The sequence below is a fragment of the Mobula hypostoma genome, chromosome 20, assembly GCF_963921235.1.
Source record: "Mobula hypostoma chromosome 20, sMobHyp1.1, whole genome shotgun sequence".
Classification (NCBI taxonomy): domain Eukaryota; kingdom Metazoa; phylum Chordata; class Chondrichthyes; order Myliobatiformes; family Myliobatidae; genus Mobula; species Mobula hypostoma.
The window spans coordinates 21428922-21451048 of record NC_086116.1 but is presented as its reverse complement, the minus strand read 5'-3'; the positions used below and the strand labels follow the sequence as shown (position 1 = coordinate 21451048).

The window sequence follows — 22127 nt, the reverse complement described above, 5'->3', positions numbered from 1 at the left end:
ACCACAGCGCTAAGCAGTATTGCACCCATATTGTACTGTCTCAGTACTTTTATATTGGTGTGCTGTAGCACTTACTTTTTATTCGCAGTTATTTTGTAAATAACACTAATCTTTGCATTTCTGGTTAGATGCTAACTGCATTTCATTGGCTTTGTATCTGTACGCAGCACAATGACAATAAAGTTTAATCTAATCTAATCTTTCCTGTAGGTATGTGACCAAAACAGCACATAATACTCCAAGTTAGGCCTCACCAAATCTTATACAATTTCAACATAACATCCCATCTCCTGTACTCAGTAATTTGCTTTATGAAGGCTAATATGTCAAAAGCTTTCTTTATGACCCCATTTACCTGTATCACAACTTTCAATGAATTATGGACCTGTATTCCCACATCCTTTCTACCACATTCCTCAGTGCCCTGCTATTCAATGTGTGAGACCTTACCCGCATTGGTTTCTACCAAAGTGCAACACCTCACACTTGTCTGCATTAAATTCCATCTGCCATTTTCCTAGTTTGTCCAGATCCCACTGGAAGCTCTGATAGTCTTTCTTACTTTCCATACACCTTTAATCTTGGTGTCACCCGTAAATTAGCTGATCCAGTTTACCGCATTATCGTCCAGGTTGTTGATACCGATGACAAACTACAACAGACACAGCACCAGTCTCTGTGGCACTCCACTAGTCACAGAAGCAACCATCTACTACCACTTCCTGGCTTCTCCTACAAAGCCAATGTCCAATCCATTTTACAGCCACATCTTCAATGCCAAGCGACTAAACTTTCCTGACCAACCTCCCATGCGGGACCTCACCAAATGCCTTGCGAAAGCCCATGCCGACAACACCCCCTGCCTTGTTTCAGCAACTTCCCTGGTAACTTCCTCGGAAAAACTCTATAAGATTGATTAGAAATGACCTACCGTGCTTAAAGCCATGCTGACCCGAATCAGTCTCTGTCTATCCAAATATTTGTATATCTGGTCCCTTAGAATACCTTCCAATAACTTTCCCACAGCCTAATCACAAGGTTATTTACCATGATCAAATAACCTACTAACCGGTATATCTTTGGAGTGTGGGAGGAAATCGGAGCACCTGGAGGAATCCCAAATCAAATGTCTTCCAGACACCATTGGAATTGAACTTGAAATCCATGTACTGAGCTGTAATATTGTCACGCTAACCACGATTATATAACGCTACTATAATGTAATATAAATCTAATATAAACTTAGTAAGTATAAATCTGAAATCATAAAATAATACAGGTGCAGTTATACAAAACATATTAGTAATTGCTGCCAACCAAAGTACTTTCTGAAACACAGTCTGAAGAATGAAATTCATTATTGAGAACCGGTTACATCTGGAATATTTGCAATAATCAATCTGTAGACGTTTAACTTCCCCAAGTCATTCATGTTGGAGCAACAAAAAAAATCTCATCATTCACTTCTAGCTATTCCTCCCTACTCAGGGCCTATTGAACATTAACAATGAGAGCCTTGCACACATTGTATAATAAAGTGAATTACTCAATGAGTTGGTAAATATGATGTTCAGCTTTATTCATTTTGATTGGCTGAACTGCAGAAGGCAAATCAACAAGTTGAAAGAGTGAATTGCTACCCTGGGTCAGTAGGGTTGTACACTACGATTGTTTTGGGATATCGAAGAACTGCTAGGCTTATGAAGAAAACCACCTAATTATCCTTCAATTAATTGCTTTGAGTAAAAAGGCCAGCTGTTTCCTTTACAGGCATATACTTCAAACGATCCTATAAATAATAGCTCCAGCAAGCTGATCCAGGGGATACTTTCTGATATTTTTCTTCAAATTTTTAAAATGTTTGTGGGTAACCTAGCAACATTTACTCTTATTACTCATTCACAATTGTCATTGACAATGTAATGATCAATAAACCAATTGTCTGGAACCAAATGCCCTTGCCTGATGTCTCAGGGGTGGGTGTGCCTGCACCTGCACCTGCACCATCCCCTGCCCTGGCACTCCTTTTCTGTCACTTGTCCCACACCCTACCTGTGGCTCTACACCCTCACTATTCCCCACATCCCTTGCTCCCACCAGATGTACAATCTTACTCTCCACTCCATGTTGACAAATAGAGTACTGCGCAAATGTCTTAGGCAGCCCAGCTATGAAAGTCCTTTACACAGCATTTTATTTACATAGAGTTAGCTACAGATCAACCTTGATTTTACGAAAAGGCATAGCAGAAGGGAAAGGCAGATTGATTAGTTCTGTCTTCATTTCCTGAAAGTTATAATGTTTGACGACCATATGTGAAACCTCATTGATTAGTGAAATTCAGAGTTTCAGTTTTATGTTTTGGAGGTTCAAAGGTTTATTTTATTGTCAAAGTATGCATGTAAAATACATCCCTAATATTCCTCTTCTTCAGATAGCCATGAAATGCAGAAAAACCATAGGAGTTGTTGAAAAGAAAAGCCATCACCCCCCCCCACTGACATGAAAAATAAAAAGAAACAAACTTGCAAACTCCAAAACCTCCAAATGTTCACACTGAAGAAGAAGAGAGCATTGGGAAGCACTTGTTTAGTTCTCGCTTTTGAGTTAATATATGTATGTGAGCTTCAGTGCTGCCACAGTTAAAGTCTATTTCCCAAAGAAATGAAGTTCAACTTCCTTTATTACTAAAAATCTGTCATTTCTGTATATACTTTCTTCACTCAGAGAGTGGTAGGAGTGTGGAACGAGCTGCCATCTGACGTGGTAAATGTGGGCTCACTCTTAAGTTTTAAGAAAAAATTGGATAGGTACATGGGTGGGAGAGCTCTGGAGGATTATAGACTGAACGCAGGTCAATGGGACTAGCAAAATAATGTTTCAGCACAGACTAGAAGGGCTGAATGGCCTGTTTTCTGTGCTGTAGTGTTCTATGGTTCTAATAAATAAGTAATTTTTATGATCAGATAGTTATATCAGTGACACTGGCTAGAAGGAGACCATTCAGCCCATCCGTACTTGGCAACTCCAGGAAGAGTAGTCCATTCTCCCTCACCTTAACCTGTAACCAGTTATCCCTCCCATGTTGATCAGCTCCCCCTTTGATTCACGCCACACACAAGGAGTAAATTTTGGGAAGCAATTAACCTAAAAGGATGCCTTTGGGCTGTGGGAGGAAGCTGGATGGAAGAACAAATGAACAAGCTCCAGGAGGATAGCACCAGAAGCCATGTTCAAACTTGGGTCCCTGGAGTTGTGAGACTAACTGTTCAAGTAATACATTGTCCAAGCTTACAGGTGATGTGGAAGAACCTGCTGTTCAAGTATGAAGCTGGCATCGTGCCTTTGCATGGAAAGCCCAGAGAATTTCTATTCTGTTTTCTTAATCTATTAACCACAACTATTTTGTTGGTACAATCCCAACAAATCTACCCACTCTCTTAACAACATGAATAGGCAAAATAATTATAGAAAAGCATGAGTGATTCAAAGGCATCAACCTGTAGGTTTGTTAATGGTGCCCTAAACTAGCTTCACACTGCTGAATGAACAGTCGGCCATCTGTGATTAAGAAAGGACTATAGGTGAATGTCAGCGTCATGAAGATGACAATCAATATTGCAAGCTGATTGGCTCCAAATCTACTAACTTTGGACCTTCTGGTGGACAGTTGCTGCTGCACGTTTGCTGATGTCTCTCCATTATGACATCTTGTTCTGTGGACATCATGTTTGAACTCTGAGGAATCGTAAGAGAAGGTGCAATAGAGTAAATAGCTTTGATATACAGTAGGATAATGACATACAGAAAGACTTTGGACTGCAAGTCCACAGCTCGCAAAAAGTGGCAAAATAAGGAGATATCATCAACATTATGTGCTGTGTCGTAAGATGTGGGCAATCATGGTGCATATGATTATGATTGTTCTTGGCAAATTTTTCTACTGAAGTGGTTTGCCATTGCTGCCTTCTGGGCAGTGGCTTTAGGAGACAGGTGACCCCAGCCATTATTAGTACTCCATCCTACCATCCAAATAAGTAGATAGGGTGGTGAAAAAAACATTCGGTGTGCTTAATTTTGTAGGCCGAATCACTGAATATAAGAGTTGAGATATCATGTTGCAGATGTGTAAAGCATTAGTTAGACTGCTCTTTGGCCATTGTGTTCAGTTCTGATCACCACACTACAGGACGTGTATGGTAGCAATAGAGAGAATACAGAAGTGATTCAACAGGATGTTGCCTGGAATGGAGGCCTGTAGTAATAAGGAGATATTAAATTAGCTGGGCTTATTCTCATTGGAATGTAGGAGGCTGAGGGGTGACTTTATTGAGGTTTATAAAATTATTAGTGGAATATATAGGATAGATAGTCAGAATTGTTTTCCCATGGCAGGGGAGTCTAGAACTCGAGGGAATGGGTTTTAGGTGATGGAGAAATTATTAAGAGATCTGAGGGATAAGCTTTTCACTGAGAGTCTGGTCGTTATCTGGACAATCTGGTAGTGGCAGATTCAATTGCAAAGTTTAAAAGGTATTTTGACAGGGAGACAGGAAAGGTGTGGAGGAATACAAGCCTAATACGGACAAATAGTGTTAGTGTAGATAGGTATCACTGTCAGCACGGACGAGGTAGTCTAAAAGGGACAGTGCTGTGCTGATCAATTCTATGATTCTTTGACTTCTCTACTCAGCTGCCCCTTTGTTGTGGGGTTGTACCTTCGGAATAGGGCTGTGATCTGAAATGGGTTGAAAGTGAGGAGTTTGCAATTAAGGAGCCCATTGTGTCCAAAGCAGAGTCATTGGCCAATTCCAGTACCAGCTTTGGTTCCTTGTTCTGTGAGTTCACGATACATCAAGCAGTAGCCAGTTAATGTTTTAAGTGAAGTTCTAATGTGATCCCAAGAATTGTAAACTTTCTTTCTGCCCCTTTAACGGCATTTACTACTTGTCTTGCTACATTAATAGAGCTGTGGAGATGCATGGTAAACGGAGTGAACCAACGTTAACTAATTACAACAGCGGTATAAAGTGAAATGGAGCAAAATCTGGACTGAAGGAGCTTGGTGGAAGGATTGTGGGCTTAACCCCAAGAGATCAGAGAGATACATCCATGCATCCGGCTCTCGAAGGAGCAATGCAACCAAAGCCTCAGGTTTTCCCAGGCCGTAGTGAAAGAATTCTGCTGTATTTTATGGACACTACACCCACAGGCCTGGACAGTTCTGCCTGTGGGGGTATAGGTTACTCCCACCCTTTGCTCTCTGGATCAATCCATGTAGAAACTTCTCATCTATGCCAAGTAATTTGGACACCCGGATTTGCCAGGACTGCAGTTGACCCATAGGTTCAGAGAGTGACAGACTATATTCAAATGGTACTCCGAAGTGCCAGATTCAGATTCACAGTTCTTTATCACATGTACATTGAAACATAGAGTGAAATATGACATTTGCATTAACAAGAAATATATCTAAGGAGCCTGCAAGTGTTGCCAAACATTCTGGTGCCAACATAGCAAATCCAAAATGCTCGACAAAACAACACAGAACACAACAAAACAGAATATACCAAACAACAAAGCAACAATAGTGAAACAAGCCTTGTACCCACCCACCCACCCTGCACATGCACAGTCCTCTAATCCCAGAACAGGTTGTCTTCAGCCTCCAGCCCCCAGTGGACTCACTGGGCCCTGTCTTCCCCAGTGGACTCACTGAGATTCGCAGACACATGTTAAACTTGAGCTCTTCAAGATCCATAAAAGCTAGCCTTTCCTCATTGTGTAGATGAAATCCTGATGAAGAGTCTCAGCCTGAATCCTCTCTGTTTATTCCCCTCCATAGATGCCGCCTGACCTGCTAAATTATTGCAGCATTTTGTGTGTTGCTCATTGTGCAGATGGTGTTTCACATCAGCAGTAAACACAGCTGGCACAGGGCACTTCCATCCTCAGCAGGCTCTGAACATACCATCATTTAGTCACGGTTTAGTACGTAAAGATCGTCTCCCCCAGCATTTGAACTGAACTAGTTTAAAACCATGTTGGCCTCATCTGGAGTCCGAGCTATCTGTCTAATTTTCAAAGGGCAGTTAAGAGTTAATCACACCTATGGTTCTGGAATCCCATATTTGTTAAATTGGGAAGGGCAGCACATTTCCTTTTTTGAAGGGCATAAGTGAATCAATAGCTTTTTAATTCCAAGACCCCTGGATTAATTGCTCAGTTGCTTAGATGCCACTGCTCCATTCACATCTCTACCTGTGTAAAAATTAGGGTGTCCTCCATGTATGTGTGCTGCTGAAAACCCAGGTCATCCTCTGTTTCTTCCTGGTTGAGTCCACGCCTGTTGACGTGGGGTTGGCTGCTGTTGTAGTGTGAACAAAGTCACTGGAGAGATGTTGCTGGTTGATGTGAAGTAGTCTTTTATTTGGCAAAATGGGACACAGCAGGCATCATATTGAGACCCTTTCGGAGGAAGAGGCCTGTTTGACCCAACATCACATGACATTTTGTATGCTAAAAATCAAAGGACAATTCTACAGGTATATTTACAATATCTACAGTGCTTCCTTTAAATTACATACAACTTTCACACCTCCTTCTTTGCACCCACACTACTGAAACCCAAAATGAATGTTAATCAACACTGTCTGGTTTTTCAATTAGCTGCAGTTCACAGCTCTAGGAACCTATTGTCCAGAGCTGCTTTTCAAATTTAATCTACAGTCCATGTTCAGGTGTAAAGATTGGTTGCTGAAGTAATGCTAGGCACCCTAGGCCCAGAATATGCTCTAACACCTGCCACTTCCCCAGTGGAAAGGATGGACCTCAGGATCCATATAAAAATGTTTAAGCTTGAACTCCCATGTTTCTAGATATTTCATGCAGGTTTTCACTGGGCTTGACATTGTTCCAAGCACCTCATCATGCATTTTCACCAGCCTTTCTTCCCACTGAAATCGACATCTCACACCTCAGGAGGTTAAGGAGGTTTGGCTTGTCACTGAACACTCTAAAAAACTTCTACAAATGCACCCTAACCTAATCACGGTACAATTTTCAACATCTAATTAATCAACCCCATATGTCTTTGGACTGTGGGAGGAAACCAGAGCACTCAGAGAGAACCCACACATTCCACAGGGAGAATGTACAGAGACTCCCTATCTGGATTGAACTTTGAGATCGAATTGTAAGCTGTGATAGTGTTGCACTAACTAACCGCTACACTATGATTGGATTGGGCAATGGTTGATCAGATATGAGTTTACCACCAACTGTAGTGAGCCTCCACTGCTCACGGGCTTAATAACAGCCAAACTAAGATCATAAGCATTCTTTCCTCCAATTAACAGCAATTGGCCATGGGCGGGAGCATACTCAGTTGTCAATGCAGTTGCCCGTTGTGAGAAATTTCCTCATATTGGAGGGAGGGTGAAGAGTGTGAGTGGTTGGCCTTCTCTCTACATGTGAATGAGGTGGCAGCCCACCAGCGTGTGAAATTTGTGCAAGTTGAAGCACCTGTAAGTGCTTATGTTGGTAGCTAGGATGTTGGCACTCTCACTAATCCTCACATAAACATCATATTGAACACCTCATACTTACCTTTCAGGTCATTTTTAAAAAATTTCCTCTTCATCTTGTGTGTTAGGTGGGGAATGGGGGGGGGCGCGGCGGGAGTGTGAGTGGAGACTTGTGCTTAGCTGGCGTGCAAGATCAGTGCCTGAGTGTGAATGTTTCTGTTGACTATGTCTAAATTTTCATCCAAGATCCTGGAATACTCTCTTGTCCTGTATGTGGCTGTTTGAGGTTTTGTTTGAGATACTGTACAATAAGTCTAAATGTGTGATTCAGTGGCCAGCTTCATTATTAGAACACAAACTTGATGACAGGCCTTGTATTCGTCAAATTACCCAACTGTAATGTGGAGTGAAGGGAAAATCGATATTGTTCATGTTTCCAATGTGCATATGACCCTGCAAGTGAACATCCTTTCCGTAAAGCAATGGGAGACATAAGCATGGTTCTCTCAAGCAGCACCATTCAAGTTGAGAAGATTGTTTGATGACATAGGTTTAGAGCTTCTCACCTGTAATATTTGAGTTTTGAAAGTGACTGTAACCACGGGGGACTTTAGAGCAAATTCCAGGCCATTCTCACTGAAGGTTGAGCATGCGGACACACAAAATCAGACCTACGCACAGACCATATTGGAGCCTGTACTTACCGCCTGAAACGTCTCAGAAACAGATCACTTTGGAAGACATTTGATTACCTGCAGACCAATCAACACAAATTGGAGGTACAAAGCATTTTAAATTTGAAATATGGCCTAAAATATTACATTTCGGTTCCCAGTAAAGCTTTTACCACTGGGGGAGGATTTGGACTTTTTGGAAGAGAATGTTAAGAGGAGGAGAAAATGATGGACGAAGTTTGTGTGGAGTCTCACATTCTTGTCACATGGGGCTTCATAGTACAAGGATTGAAGCATGCTGTCTCCACATAACTCTTGCTGAAGTGTACTACTCATGAGGGTATATAAATACTATCATAGAAGCACCAATTGCTCTATCTTCCTGAATTGCCTGTGTCTGTACAGTGTTGGTGCTCTAACACTCCTATTCGGTAGGGAACTCCTGATATCTTGGCCAATATTAAAGAACAAACAGACTAATTTGATACTCTGGGTGGGATGAAATGTCTATTTCCACCCCTTATTTACTGTGCATTTTATCTCTCAATATAAACATATCTGTGGAATGTGAAGTATTTATTTCGTTTTTTGCGTTTGCATCTGAAAAAAGCAAGACAATTCCAATTTAGGAATCACAAGGGAGGGTTAGGTTAATCTTGTTGTTAAGTCATTGGTTAAGTCTCCATTGTCCCAGTCTCCTATATTCATTGCTCATATGTTACTCAGTAGGATGTGGCCATTGATGGAGGTTGGAAGGGTTAATTTAGAAATCCACTTGTAAGCAGCAGAATTTAACAATGAATTAACTGTGGATAGAAAGTGGTTCTATATCTGTGTGTAAACTGTAAAATAAATTAATGTAACTGGTACTTACCTTCTTGAGGCGTTTTGTTTTGCTGTCCTTTGCAAGAAAGAATCATGCATGTTTAAGAAATTGGAATGCTTTGGAACTCAAAAGGTTAACTTCACCATAACGGTCAAAATATTCAGCAAGCAAGAGATTTCAACTTCCTTGTTCTATTCAAATGAGCTAAGGAGAGCAGCTATATAAATGGATGTCAGAAAGATTCTCTCCACTAGAATGACCTGAGTGCCTAGTACAATGTCAAAGTTTGTGTTGATTGTCCTCTGGGCTTTATCCTTCCACAGAGGTAAGAGAGTTTCACGCAGTGAACTATTTAAAATGTTGTGTTGTGTGATTTTAGATTTTGTTAGCTTTTAATATGTGATTCAAAACGTAACAGTACTTCTGTGCAAAAATACTTCAATATTTGTTAGTTGCATGAATGAGGATGCAGTCACTGGGGGAAGCCCACTAGCACTTAGGGTGATGATTCCCAGCTCGGCTAGCTCTATCTCCATAATCCACAAGTGGCTCAACTTGACTCTCACATGAGATGTCTGCTCAGGTTTCAATGGGCAGCATCCTTAGGTCACACGTTAATTTTTCCCACTGAAGCTAACTATACATGCAAATACTGGAGAGAGAATATTGTTCTGAGATTGAATAGAAACATTCAAGGTGCATTAATTAGATCATACAAGGGGCCCAGTGGTAGTTTAGTTCAAGGACCCGGTGCAGCAGGATCCAGAAATCCACTGGGTACATATCTTACACCATTGAACAGGCTAGAAACTCTAGAAGGCTATTTTTTTAATGCAGTTTGTCACTGGTGTGCACGCACACACACACACACACACACACACACACACACACACACACAAATTCAGCTGTAGATACAAATTCTGGGGTGGAAGGGATGGATTATGGATGGGTGATATTGCAGTATGAGGTGACTCATTGTGGTATCTAATGGGGTTATCTGGAACACCTGGGATCAATGGGACAGTTGGACAGGAGATCAGGAGGAGAGTGAGCATCCAGAAGACTGGCATAAGGGTCAGTTAGAAAAAACAATGGGTTTCTGTTGGATGAATCTCAGGAGTTAGGAAAGAGGTTGAAAAGCAGTGTAATCTCTTGATTATTCTGTGCTACGTGCAAGTGAGGGGAACAACAGGAGGATAAGACTGATGAATGTGTGGCTGAAAAGTTGGTGCAAGGGGAAGGTTTCAATGTTTTGGTTCACTGGGATTCCTTCGAGCATAGAGATGATCTACAACAGAAGGACGGGTTGTACTTTTACTGAAAAGTCCAATATACTGGCGGGCAGATTTGCCAGTGTTATTGAGAGGGTTTAAGCAGGATCGGCATGGGTTGGCACCAAAGCAGAAGTGTGGCAGATGAGGGGATGGAAGTTGAGTCAGAATTCAATAATAGTAATGTCAATAGAGAAGGCAGCAGAGTAATTCTACAAGGTACCCAAGATTATTATGAGAAACCAGAAAAGAAATTGCAGGAGCCCTGGCTGAGACATTTACATAATTGTTAACGATGAGGGAAGTGCCAGAAGACCGGAGGGTGGCTAATAGTGTGTCTTTTTTAAAGAATATTTGCAAAGAAAATCCTGGCACTATAAATAAGCCTAATATCTAATGTACTGACAGGTAAGATAGACAAGAATTTGGAAAACAGAGGAGTTGATAAAGATAGTCAGCATGGCTTCGTGCACAGGAATTTGATTGAGCTTTCTGAAGAAGCAATCAAGGAGGCTGATGAAGACAGGGTGGTAGACATGTCCATATAACCAGTAATATATTTTTAAAATCATGAGCGTCATAGAGATGGACAATGCACACTGTCTTTTACTCAGGGTTGGGGAATCAAGACTGAGGGCAAAGATTTAAGGTGAGGAGTGAGAAATTTAACAGGAACCTGAGGGTCAACTTTTTCACCCAGAGGGTGGTCATATATGGAAAGAGCTGCCAGAAGAAGTGGTTGAGGCAGCTACATTTAGAGGATAGGAAAGGTTTAAAGGGATATGGGCCAAAATGGGTAAAAGAGACTAACTAGGGAATTATGGTTTACATGGATGATTGGGCCAATGGATCAGTTTCCATGTTGTATGACTCTACAACTCTATGACTTTGAAATACTGTCTACTGGCTTACAAGTCAAAGGAAATTCAGTTCTAGTTACTGGGCATTAATGTTCCTCATTGCCTTTTCAAATTTTCTACTATTTTCTATGCCCTCTGAATTTTGGCCCTTCAGTTGAAGGAACTCCATTCTCACCACTTAATCCATCTGTTCCCAATACAATTTTATATACCTTAAATAAAAGTATCTTATTTCCCAGAGAGAACAGCACCGGGTCTTTCCTCCCTGAACAAAGATTTCCAGTCCTATCAACAGCTCTGCAAATCTCCTCAGCGCAACCTTCAGTACAGCTGTCTGGACTACTCATAACGTACTTAATCAGTTATCATTATCTTCTCAGGATAAACATTCCAATAGGTTCTGTAATCATTTCACCCGAGATAAATTTGAGTGAAAAGTTAAATATTAAAAAATTAATCTAATTTCTCATAATCTTGACAGCATGCAACATGGATGTTTACACAGATGCTTCTTCAATATATTCTGAATTAGCTGATTATTTGTTGGAATAATCCCATAATAATTATGTTGCTTAATTCTCTGCTAACAGTAGAGACCTTTTGTTTGAATAATTATGCAGTTTTATTTAAAAATGTGAAAGGACTACTCCCTAGAGAATACCATTCCAACATCTAACTGTTCTTCATGCATACACATTTCATCCCATTTCTCTCAAGTTAAGAAATTAAAAATATGAAAAAATAAACTTTATACTTGAACAGTCACTAAGACAATACAACCGGAAGCAATATTTTCTCAAGGCTGAAGATAGCCCAGCATTTATGAGTACACTGCTCAATGTTAACTTCATATTCAAGAACAAGCTTATTTCTGTTTAATATCAGTCGATGCTGGTGAACAGAAGAAAATGGAGAGCAGTAGCTATCACATCTGGAAGGCCTGAGCTTTCATTTCCATGTTAGAAGAGTGCATTTATCACAAGTTTGCTTCCACTGAAAGCTACTTCTCCACTTCAACAGCTCACCAGATATACTGACAAACAGAAATGTCATTCTGAAATGACCTGCTATGACATTTCCAGAATGAAATTTTAACCAACAAAATATTTTAACTGTAGTTTGACATTTTAGAGCAGTATATGGAGGGATGCTGTTTTAGTCATTCAGTGAAGGTTGTATGTTTTGAGGTATAAGTCACTTACATTTCTAGATTGTAAAACTCTATGCTTCACTATAGCAGATTGTCAGGAGCTATGCAATGTCGAACTTGTTTGACAGCCTGATTCACTTCACCATCTATCCCTTTGAAACCTAATACCTGAAATATTTGTTCCCATTATTTCCAGCCCACACCCAGCCGCTGTCCATGTGCGCTGAACGTAAGAATAGGAGCAGGAATGGGTCCTCTGGCCTCTTGAGCCTGCTTCACCATTCAGTGAAATGATGGCTGATCAGACAATGGACTTAGCCCCACCTGCCTGGCTCTTCTGCGTAACCCTGCTATTTAAAAATCTATCTGACTGTGTTTTCAGTATATTTAATGATTGAGCCCCTACTGCTTCCCTGGGAGGAGAATTCCACAGATTTATTATTCTCTGGCAAAAGCAGATTCTCCTCATCTCCATCCTAAACTTATTCCCCAGAATTTGAAATTATGTCCCCTCGCTCTAGTCTCACTTGCTAGTGGAAGCAACTTAGCAGCCTCTAACTTATCTATCCCATTCATAATTTTACATGTTCCCATAAGATCCTTTGTATGGTAACTTATTATTTTTTGTTCTTTTTACTTTTCTAATATTTATATTTGTGCACTTGTAATGCTACTATGACACTGCAAATTCCTTTGGGATCAAGAAACTATCTATCTATTTAACTAATTCTTCTGAATTCCAGCAAGTTTGGTCCTAGGTGACTCAATCTCCCCTTATAGGCTAATCCCCTCATCTGTGGAATCAACCTGGTGAACCTCGTCACTGCCTCGATAGCCAGTATAACCTTCTTCAAGTAAGGAGACCAGAGATGCACGCAGTACTGCAGGTGTGGCCTCACCAGTACCCTGTACAGTTGCAGTATTATCTCCCTGCTCTTAAATTCCATCTCCCTAACAATGAAGCAAACATTCCATTTGCCTTCTTGATAACCTGTTGTACCTGCAAACCAAGCTTTTGTGATTCATTCACAAGCACTCCCAAGTCCCTCTGCACAACAGCATGCTGCAATCTTTCACCATTTCAGCAATAATGTGACTTTTATTTTTTCCTTCTGAAGTGGATCTACCAACTGCCAGACCCTTGCTCACTCACCTAAATTACCTATTTCTCTCTGCAGACTCTCCACATCCTCTACACAATTTGTTTTTCCACTCAGTTTAGTGTCATCAGCGAATTTAGATATGCTACTCATAGTACCCTCTTCCAAATCATTAACGTATATTGTGAATAGTTGTTTGCCTAGCAGTACTCCTCTCACTACTGAATGCCAACCAGAGAAATACCTACTTATCCCAACTCTCTGCCTTCTATTGGTTAATCAATCCTTTCTCAATGCTAACACATTACTCCTAACTCCACGCATCCTTATTTTATGGATGTATTTTATGTGGCATTTTATTGAACACCTTTTGGAAATACAGGTATACAATTTTGATCTGATCCCCTCTATCCACTGCACTCATTATATACTCATTATAAACTGTCAAGATGCAAAATTAAACTCTTCAAATCTCAAAGTGCTAATATGTGATCAATAAAATATTAATTCATTTATCCCTTCTGTTCTGTAACTTTTTATCCCATCTAAGAATCTTGAGAGCCTGAGATACCACTTTGTATCATATAGATTTGTAAGATAGTGTGTTTCATTTCCAGATATTCACGGGAAAATTAAAAAGCTTTTCTATGATATATTTAACTTATTAATATGTTTCAAAGCTTTTCATAGGAATGCCATCAGATAAGATTGGTCAATGGGCATTGGGAAAGTAACCAAGGGTTTGGTCAAAGAAATGCGTTTTAAAGAGGGAGCTTAGCAGCAGATGAATTTCGGAGTTTATGACTTGGACAGTTGATGCCATTTCTATTAAAGATAGAGTGAAGAAAACCAGCATTGAGCCGAAGGTCAGATTTAGAGAATTTCAGATAAAGACTTAAGACTGGCTCAAGGTCGGAAACCAGTGTTATAGGGAATAGGTGTCTCTTCTCATTTCGCTCTCTGATCTTATTAACCCCGTGCCAATTTGTACATAGCCAAGATATCAATATAGAAATTATTACCTTTTTCTTCCTTTGTGTTAATTTATCCATAGTCTCTCAACTTCCCTCACCAGAACCATTTTTCTTGTTTGTCCTACCACATGGATCATGACAATTGAATCTTTCCCCTTGATCCTGGGCACTAGGCAGACAACACAACCATCGGGACTTTTGATCCTGGTGACAGAGAATTGTGTCTATTCCCCTGATTACCGATGACTATACCAGCCTCAAATTACAACTAGATTTCTCTTCTCTCCCTCCTCTTGAATGACTCTCTGAACCATGGTGTCACAGTTAGGATGCTCATCCTTACTACAGCCCCCACTCTCATCCTCATAGGGAGTAGCAATGTCAGAGCTGTTGGGCAAGCTCAAGGACTGAGGCTACTCTAGCACTACCTTTTGAATGTCCTATCTGCTTCACCCACAGTAAAGCCCTCTTTTCCCTGGTCACAGACCTAATTTGAAGTAGTTAATCTAATGACTGTCCCCTGAAACAGCGTCCAGTTAATCTCTCCTTCCATGATGCATGGCAGTGTTTGAAGCTCAGATTCCAGGTCATCAATTTTGATCCTTAGTCCCTCAAGCAGATGTGCTACACTTGCTACAGATGTGATCACCAGGAATCACAATAGGGTCCACCAATTCTCACATCATGTAACTACAACACACTGCCTGGTCCTGCTTCCCTAATTTCCTTAATTTGCTGTAATTTGGAATGTTTTTAGTTAATTACTATGTTTAAAGAAAATCTTTACCTGTTCTTACCTGCTACTCACCTGTGCCTCTTTGCCAAAGTCTCAGATATTAGACTCCTCCACTGGCCTACTCACACAATGGTCAATCCAAAATGGCCTCCAGGATCTTGGGTTCTGTTTCTTGAGTCAAACTCTGTCCACTCAAACAATGACCAGTCCCTCAATGGCCACTCCGCTTAAACCTCATTTCTTTTATTGGCCCAAGTGAAACTCACACACTACTAGATTTGCTCTTTTCAATGATTCATGTTCTCATAGAAATCTCCAAAGGCATAATTTTAAGATGAGAGGTAAGAGTTTTAAAGAAGATCTGAAGGGTAAGTTTTTTTTTACATAGAGCTGTTGATATTGTGGGGGGGAGTAGGAAGGGCATTGGAGTTCTAATGTTTTTACTGTCACTCATTCTTTGGGACACTCTTCTGTTTTCACGGATGTCTGCAAAGAACAAGAATTTCAGGATATATTATTGTGTACATTCTCTGATATTAAACAGAACTATTGAACTATTGAAATCTGGAAAGTGCTGCCAGTAGAATCAGATACAATTACTAGGTTTAAGAGTCCTATAAACAATTATGCACGGCATAGAAGGATATGTCCTAACAGGCAATCAGAATTAGTGAAGATGGGCATGGATATGGTGGACCAAGGGCCTGTTTCTGTATTCAACAACACTATGACTCTTAAACTAAGCCAAATCTAATCTTACTTTTTGAACCAGGTTTGGAAGGTTTATCTTCAGGACTAGTTGCTAGATCTTTGGAGGAAACATCAACTGCCAGAGACAAAGGTAAATACACATTTGTCATCTCAGAGATGTATGAACCCTTTTTCCCCCCAAAGAAGAATAGTATAATGTTTGTTATTGCTTGGAAATGGCATGGTTGTCCTCATTGAGAAACTAATTAGAAACCTCCCAGAATCAGAATCAGGTTTAATATCACCAGCATATGTCACGGAATTTGTTAACTTAACGACTGCAGTACACTGCGACTAATGATAATACAAAGAAAAAATAAATGTCAATTACAGTAAGTATATATATATTAATTAGTTAAATTAAAATAGTGCAAAACAGAAACAATATTTTAAAAAAGTGAGTTAGTGTTCACGAGTTCAGTGCCAATTTAGGAGTTGGATGGCAGAGGGGAAGAAGCTGTTCCTGAATTGCTGAGTGTGTGCCTTTAGGCTTCTGTGTCTCCTTTCTGACGGTAACAATGAGAAGAGGGCATGTCCTGGGTGATGGGGGTCCTTAATCATGGGCACCGCTCCTTGAAGATGTCTTGGATACTCTGGAGGGTAGTACCCAAGATGGAGCTGACTAATTTTACAACTTTCTGTAGCCTCTTTCAATCCTGTGCCATAGCACCCCACCTCCCCCACCCCCCACCCCCACCCCGCAACATACCAAATGGTGATGCAGCCTGTCAGGATGCTCTCCACGTACATCTGTGGAAGTTTTTGAGTTTAACATAACACAACAAATATTTACATTCCTGCGTTGCCAAGAGTGACAAGGTGCCGAGATGAGAGGGGTAGTGGTGTTGGAGGAAGCACAGGAGTGAGGCAGGAATTGCAGAACACTTTGTAGTCCCGAATCCAGACAGGAGAAACAAAGCCATGCTGTGAAGGGAGGGGAAGGTCTACCTGGTGGTAACATTGCGCTATAAATCCAATAGAATGATTAACCAGAGTTATCACCTCATTGTCTGGTATGACCACTAGCAAAATCATTCATATTTTAAGCTTAGCAACTGATTCTTTCACTGCAGTATTGAGTTACTCTGCTCTCTCTGGACTTTCTCAACAAAGATGGAACAGATACAAGGCCATTTCCCTCACTCATCATCTCTTGCTGTTCCAACCTTCATTCAGGGCTTTGCAGCACTTGGGGAAGCGGAGCATTCAGGACCTTTGATAACTCATTTTACTATTTTACGTCAACCTGCAACTACATTCTGAGTCGCCATTGCAAGGGTGTCACAGAAGACTTTAACATCCAAATCCACCGAGGGCCCGCTGGTAACTTGGAGCACGTATTCATCCAGATAGAAGGTGTCAGTGTTCTTATAGTGAAAGCAACAATCACCGTACAAAATGTGTTGTAAGTTTTGTCAGCATCTGTTTTTAAATTACTGTGTTTTGCTGTTCTTCATCTCATTTACCAACTAGCCATTTACTGTTTCAACCCATTTGCATTAGTAGTTATATTAAATTAGCTTTCTGGGGAAAAGAATCATAAAATTATAAAACAGAACTGACAGCTCTGTCCACCAGCTTTTGTCGGAGCTATTGAATTCATGGCACTCCCCTGCTTTTCCTTCACAGCTAGCTCTTGTTTTGAGTGGTTTCTAATGCTCTTAACCATTCTGCTGTTGAATCTGCTTTCATCACTTTTCACTATATTCCAGTTCACAACCTACGATGTGAGGAACATTTCTCATGCTATCTCATCTTCTGCCACTCACTTCCTTCATGGAAACAGTTTCTCCTAGCTTATTCTATCAAAATAATTTGCAGTTTTCAAAACCTGTTAATATTCTCCGTTCTATTGTACATTATTCTCTTTATAAAATCAAAGGCTCCACATATTTAAAAGCCTTTCACCAATACTTGCAGCAGATTTGTGCATATACTGTACCTCAGTGTATACATATTACTCAGTTTACATATTACTATTTAATTATTTATGGTTTTATTACTGTTTAATTATTTATGGTGCGACTGTAACGAAAACCAATTTCCCCTGAGATCAATAAATTATGACTATGACTTTATCTGTCTTTTTGCTCCCTTTAAAATTTTACCTTTTAGCTTGTATTGTCTTTTTCATTGTTTCCACTAAAATGTACCACACCACACTTCAATGCATTAAATTTCATCTGTTACATGTCTGCCTATTTCTCCAGTTCTTGAGTACAAATCAAACAAGTCACTTTACCTCCAATTCTTTGGGGACATCACCATGCTATCCACTAGTAGCTTCACCAATATCCTGATTCAAGTTCCTTAACCAATTTTGTATTCACGTCTCAATGCCCTGGTAAATCCCTTTGCCCCCTTTTTTCTTTTATTTATTTTGTGGTGTATACAGCATGGAATAGGGCCTTCCAGCCCTTCAAGCCATGACTCACAGCAACACCTAATTTAACCCTAGCCTAATCACAGGACAATTTACAACATCCAACCTACCAAACAATTTATCGTTGGACTGTGGGAGGAAACTGGAGCACCTGGAGGAAACCCACATGGTCATGGGGAGAATATACAAACTCCTTCCAGATATAGGTGGGAAATGAACCCAGGTCACTGGCACTAAAAGGTGTTGTGCTAACCGCTATGCTACTGTGCCATCCCAGAGAGATTTCCTCTAACTTGTCTATTCTCGATTTTTATTATTGTTTATCTTAATTACATAATTTATTCATTTTGACAAACATAATGGATAAGAAGCAAGCTTAATATGAATCAAATATTATATGGAAATATTATCTTTTATAAAAATTACTTGTGCCTTTAGACAAACATGCTTCTTTTACAATGACAAAGTTACCTTGAGTGATCAAGTATCATTAATTACAAACAAGAGAAAATCAGCAGATGCTGGAAATCCGAGCAACACACACAAAATGCTGGAGGAACTCAGCAGGGCAGGCAGCATCTATGGAAAACAGTTATACTTTATGATATAATATTATTCAAACAGCACCTACTCAAATAAAAACTTAAACCTCAGCAGAATTCTTGCATCTTACCCATTCTGTTCATCTGGTTTGCTGATGTTCTTTAGAGAAAGAAATCTGCTGCTTTTAACCTGGCCAGACTTACATTTGATGTCAGGGCAACGCTAAAGTGCTGAGCTGTGCTGATGTGCTCTGGTTTTTAGGCAATTTGAAGACATCTTCAATCATCCAAAACTGAAATTTGAGATGTGTATCATCCTGTTTTATCTTAAAGTAACAATTTCATTCAACATTATCTTTCCTTCCTAGAGTAAGCCTGCCGTATAACAATAAAGTAATTAACATCTATAAACATGGAGTTAACACCAGACTTTCAAACAAGAAGCATACTATTTCAGTAAACTGGAATGGTGATGATGCATTATGGGTAAGTGAACTTTATTTAATACTTTCATTCCTAATTTTAGTTTTTTTAAATATTTATTTATCCAGTGACATAAATATTGGGATCTTCTTCAACTGGAAAACAATTACTTTCTTTTGATAAGAAATACAGATTATTACATGGCAACACACACAAAATGCTGGAGGAACTCAACAGACCCACAGCATCTTTGGAAAAGAGCAGGCAGCTGACAGTTTGGGCCAAGACCCTTCATCAGGATTGGAAATGAAGGGGGAAGGAGTCAGCTTATTATTACAGATGACTACATTCTATATACCAAATATTTTCATAGTCTGGATTGATTCTGGTTAACAGGTTTTGAATGAAGTAACAGATATTTTGGATGCATTTCTTAGTCAGATCCCTTAGGTGCATCCAAGTGTGTGCTGGCTCAATCTTTGAGAAGGCTGCTCTATTTTAGGTACAAAAGTGCTGAATACAGTAGATTTTGTCTAAATCTGTCCTGTTGATTAATATAACTATGAGTTTTGGTGTTTATTGTTTGTGACTTCCATCCAGACTCATTGACTGTTTCCAGACAAGTAGTGTGATAAACAGAAGTTTTGCTGCTCGAGGAAGGGAATACATTATAATGCCCGGCAAGTTTCAGACACAGAATGCGTGAAGGCTAATTCATCTTGAAATGGGGAAACTTTTACGTCTTAGCTTAGAATGTCTTTGTACATCTATTAAAATGCTTTTGTTTCTGACCTGGGAAGTAAAACATAATTCTATTTCGATTATGACCATCAAGTATTCCCAGATCAATCTAAAATGGAAATCAGAGCTCTTACTGTCTGGATTGGTTCAGAGGTCTTTCAATTAGTAGTATTTTCCACTTCTTTATCAATCAACCTATTTATATTTGATTAAGATTGTCAACCTCATAGAAATAAGGACTTCAGAGATGGAAGTCAATAGTTTCTACAATTTGAAAATGTCAAACCATGCTGCTTCAAACATTTGTCTAACAATATGAATTTACTTTCATTTCTAGGTAAATGTTGATGAGAAGTATCAAGGACAATTGTGCGGTCTTTGTGGGAAGTTTGACAAAAAAGGCAGCTCTGTTTATGGTAAAACCTATAAAAATGGTTACCTTTCTCGCTAGAAGTGTTTTTATTGGTATAACTCTCCAAATTGTAATCTAACAATCTCGATATTATTTCTGACTATTTTGGTTAGTTTGTTTTAAAACCATGACTTCATTTTTAAAAAAATCTAGATTTGACATTCTTGGACAACAATAAACTGGATGTTCTGGGCCACGTATGTTACATTACCATGCCTTCGGAGTCAACATGTAATGAAAGCTCTGTAAGTTTATAACAAGTAACTTGATTTAAAAAACAGATGTTATGGTCAGCTGTATATGTTTCACTGTTGCCAACATTAGTGTATACCTCTCATTTCTCTCCTTGCCCACTGACCTCTGAACAGTTGGAAAATACTTTGACACCTGACAATCACATTCTCTGGTTACACCATTTGTCTGATCTGTAAAAAAATGATCATTAAGAAATGAGTATTCCAAAACTGTTAAAATTAATCAAACAATTAAATATTTTTACATTTACTTCAAAATCAAAATTAATTTTTAAAAAATTAAGTATTACTTCACGTTTAGTGTCACTTGCAGATCACCTTCTCCATTGAAATGAATTGAGCAACGGTTGCGATTCTGGGTCTAGATTGGAACAGACTCAACGGCAGACCCTGTCATTTGGCATTTGAGGCAATCATGAGATGCTCACTTTGGGAAACCACCTCCTTTGAGTGACCAACATATTTAGAACTTGGCACCACCTATTTGTAGAAATGCTTGATGTTTTGTGCTGGGCTATCACTATTTCTGCGCAAGTTCTGCACCATTGCTGCTAGTCATAGTCATAGTAATACTTTATTGATCCCAGGGGGAAATTGCTTAAGCAAGATAGATAGGAAAATAAACAATTGCCTGCTTTTGTAATGCTAATTCCAGCTGATCATGAAGTGATGATATGAACTTTACTTTCAGAAGATCTCCCCTCTTTCACATGTGGAGTTTTCTGCTACCTCTGTCTTAGGGCCAACAACTGAAGCGAAGCAGAATTTATTGTTAATGCATTCTGCCTTAGCTGTGCTAGGTATCCACAATATGACCTTGCAGTCATGTTCAAATTCCTAGTTTAAACACCTGCGCAAGGCAAGTGCTGTAGGAAATTATTTAAACACATTGAGATTTAAAGACCCGGATTTCCAGGGTGAGTAATTCCATTGTATATAGCAGAGCTGTGCTCATCCATGCTGCTCTCATGCCTGCCAGAGTTTACATTATCACTTGGCAGCATGACCTCATTTCATGAGTATATTGGGGCAGGGGAGAGGGGTACTGGAACTTGGGACTTGCCTTGCCTACATTAGTGCAGGCTGCCCTCTCATTTACAGGAGTTTCACAGCTCCCTCTTCACTCTGACATTTGGCACTTTGTCAAGTGTGATTGTGGCTCTAAAAGCTCAAAACCTTGCTATCCACATTAACAACCCCAAGTCAGAAGACATTACTGTACTCTCACCGCAACACGACACCTCACCTTACCAACGTCACTTGCACCCAGTAAGTCTTTTTGATCTAATTCCCCCACGGATGATTGACCAGACAGTGCTCTGAAAATGAATTCTGTCCTTCATGTTATTAAATATTAAGAACAGATGGGCACTTATCTTGCTGGAATCTACTGTGAAATTTCGTAACTCCAAAACATAGAAACAATTGCAAGAAAAAGACAGGAGTTCGGGAGAACAGGTCTTGATTTGTTCTTTACATCAGTGAGATGCGCACGTATGAGGTGG

The 22127-nt window shown here is 39.7% G+C and overlaps 1 protein-coding gene across 1 annotated transcript in view; it reads left to right on the top strand.

Moving 5' to 3' along the window:
* LOC134359598 (mucin-5AC-like) overlaps positions 1-22127 on the top strand; it is a 196743-nt gene that overhangs the window by 56887 nt on the left and 117729 nt on the right. The window contains exons 2-6 of the mRNA XM_063073094.1: positions 15890-15958; positions 17044-17272; positions 19161-19278; positions 20294-20372; positions 20522-20613. Of these exons, the coding sequence (XP_062929164.1) occupies positions 15890-15958; positions 17044-17272; positions 19161-19278; positions 20294-20372; positions 20522-20613 (587 nt within the window). The remainder of the gene's footprint in view (positions 1-15889; positions 15959-17043; positions 17273-19160; positions 19279-20293; positions 20373-20521; positions 20614-22127) is intronic.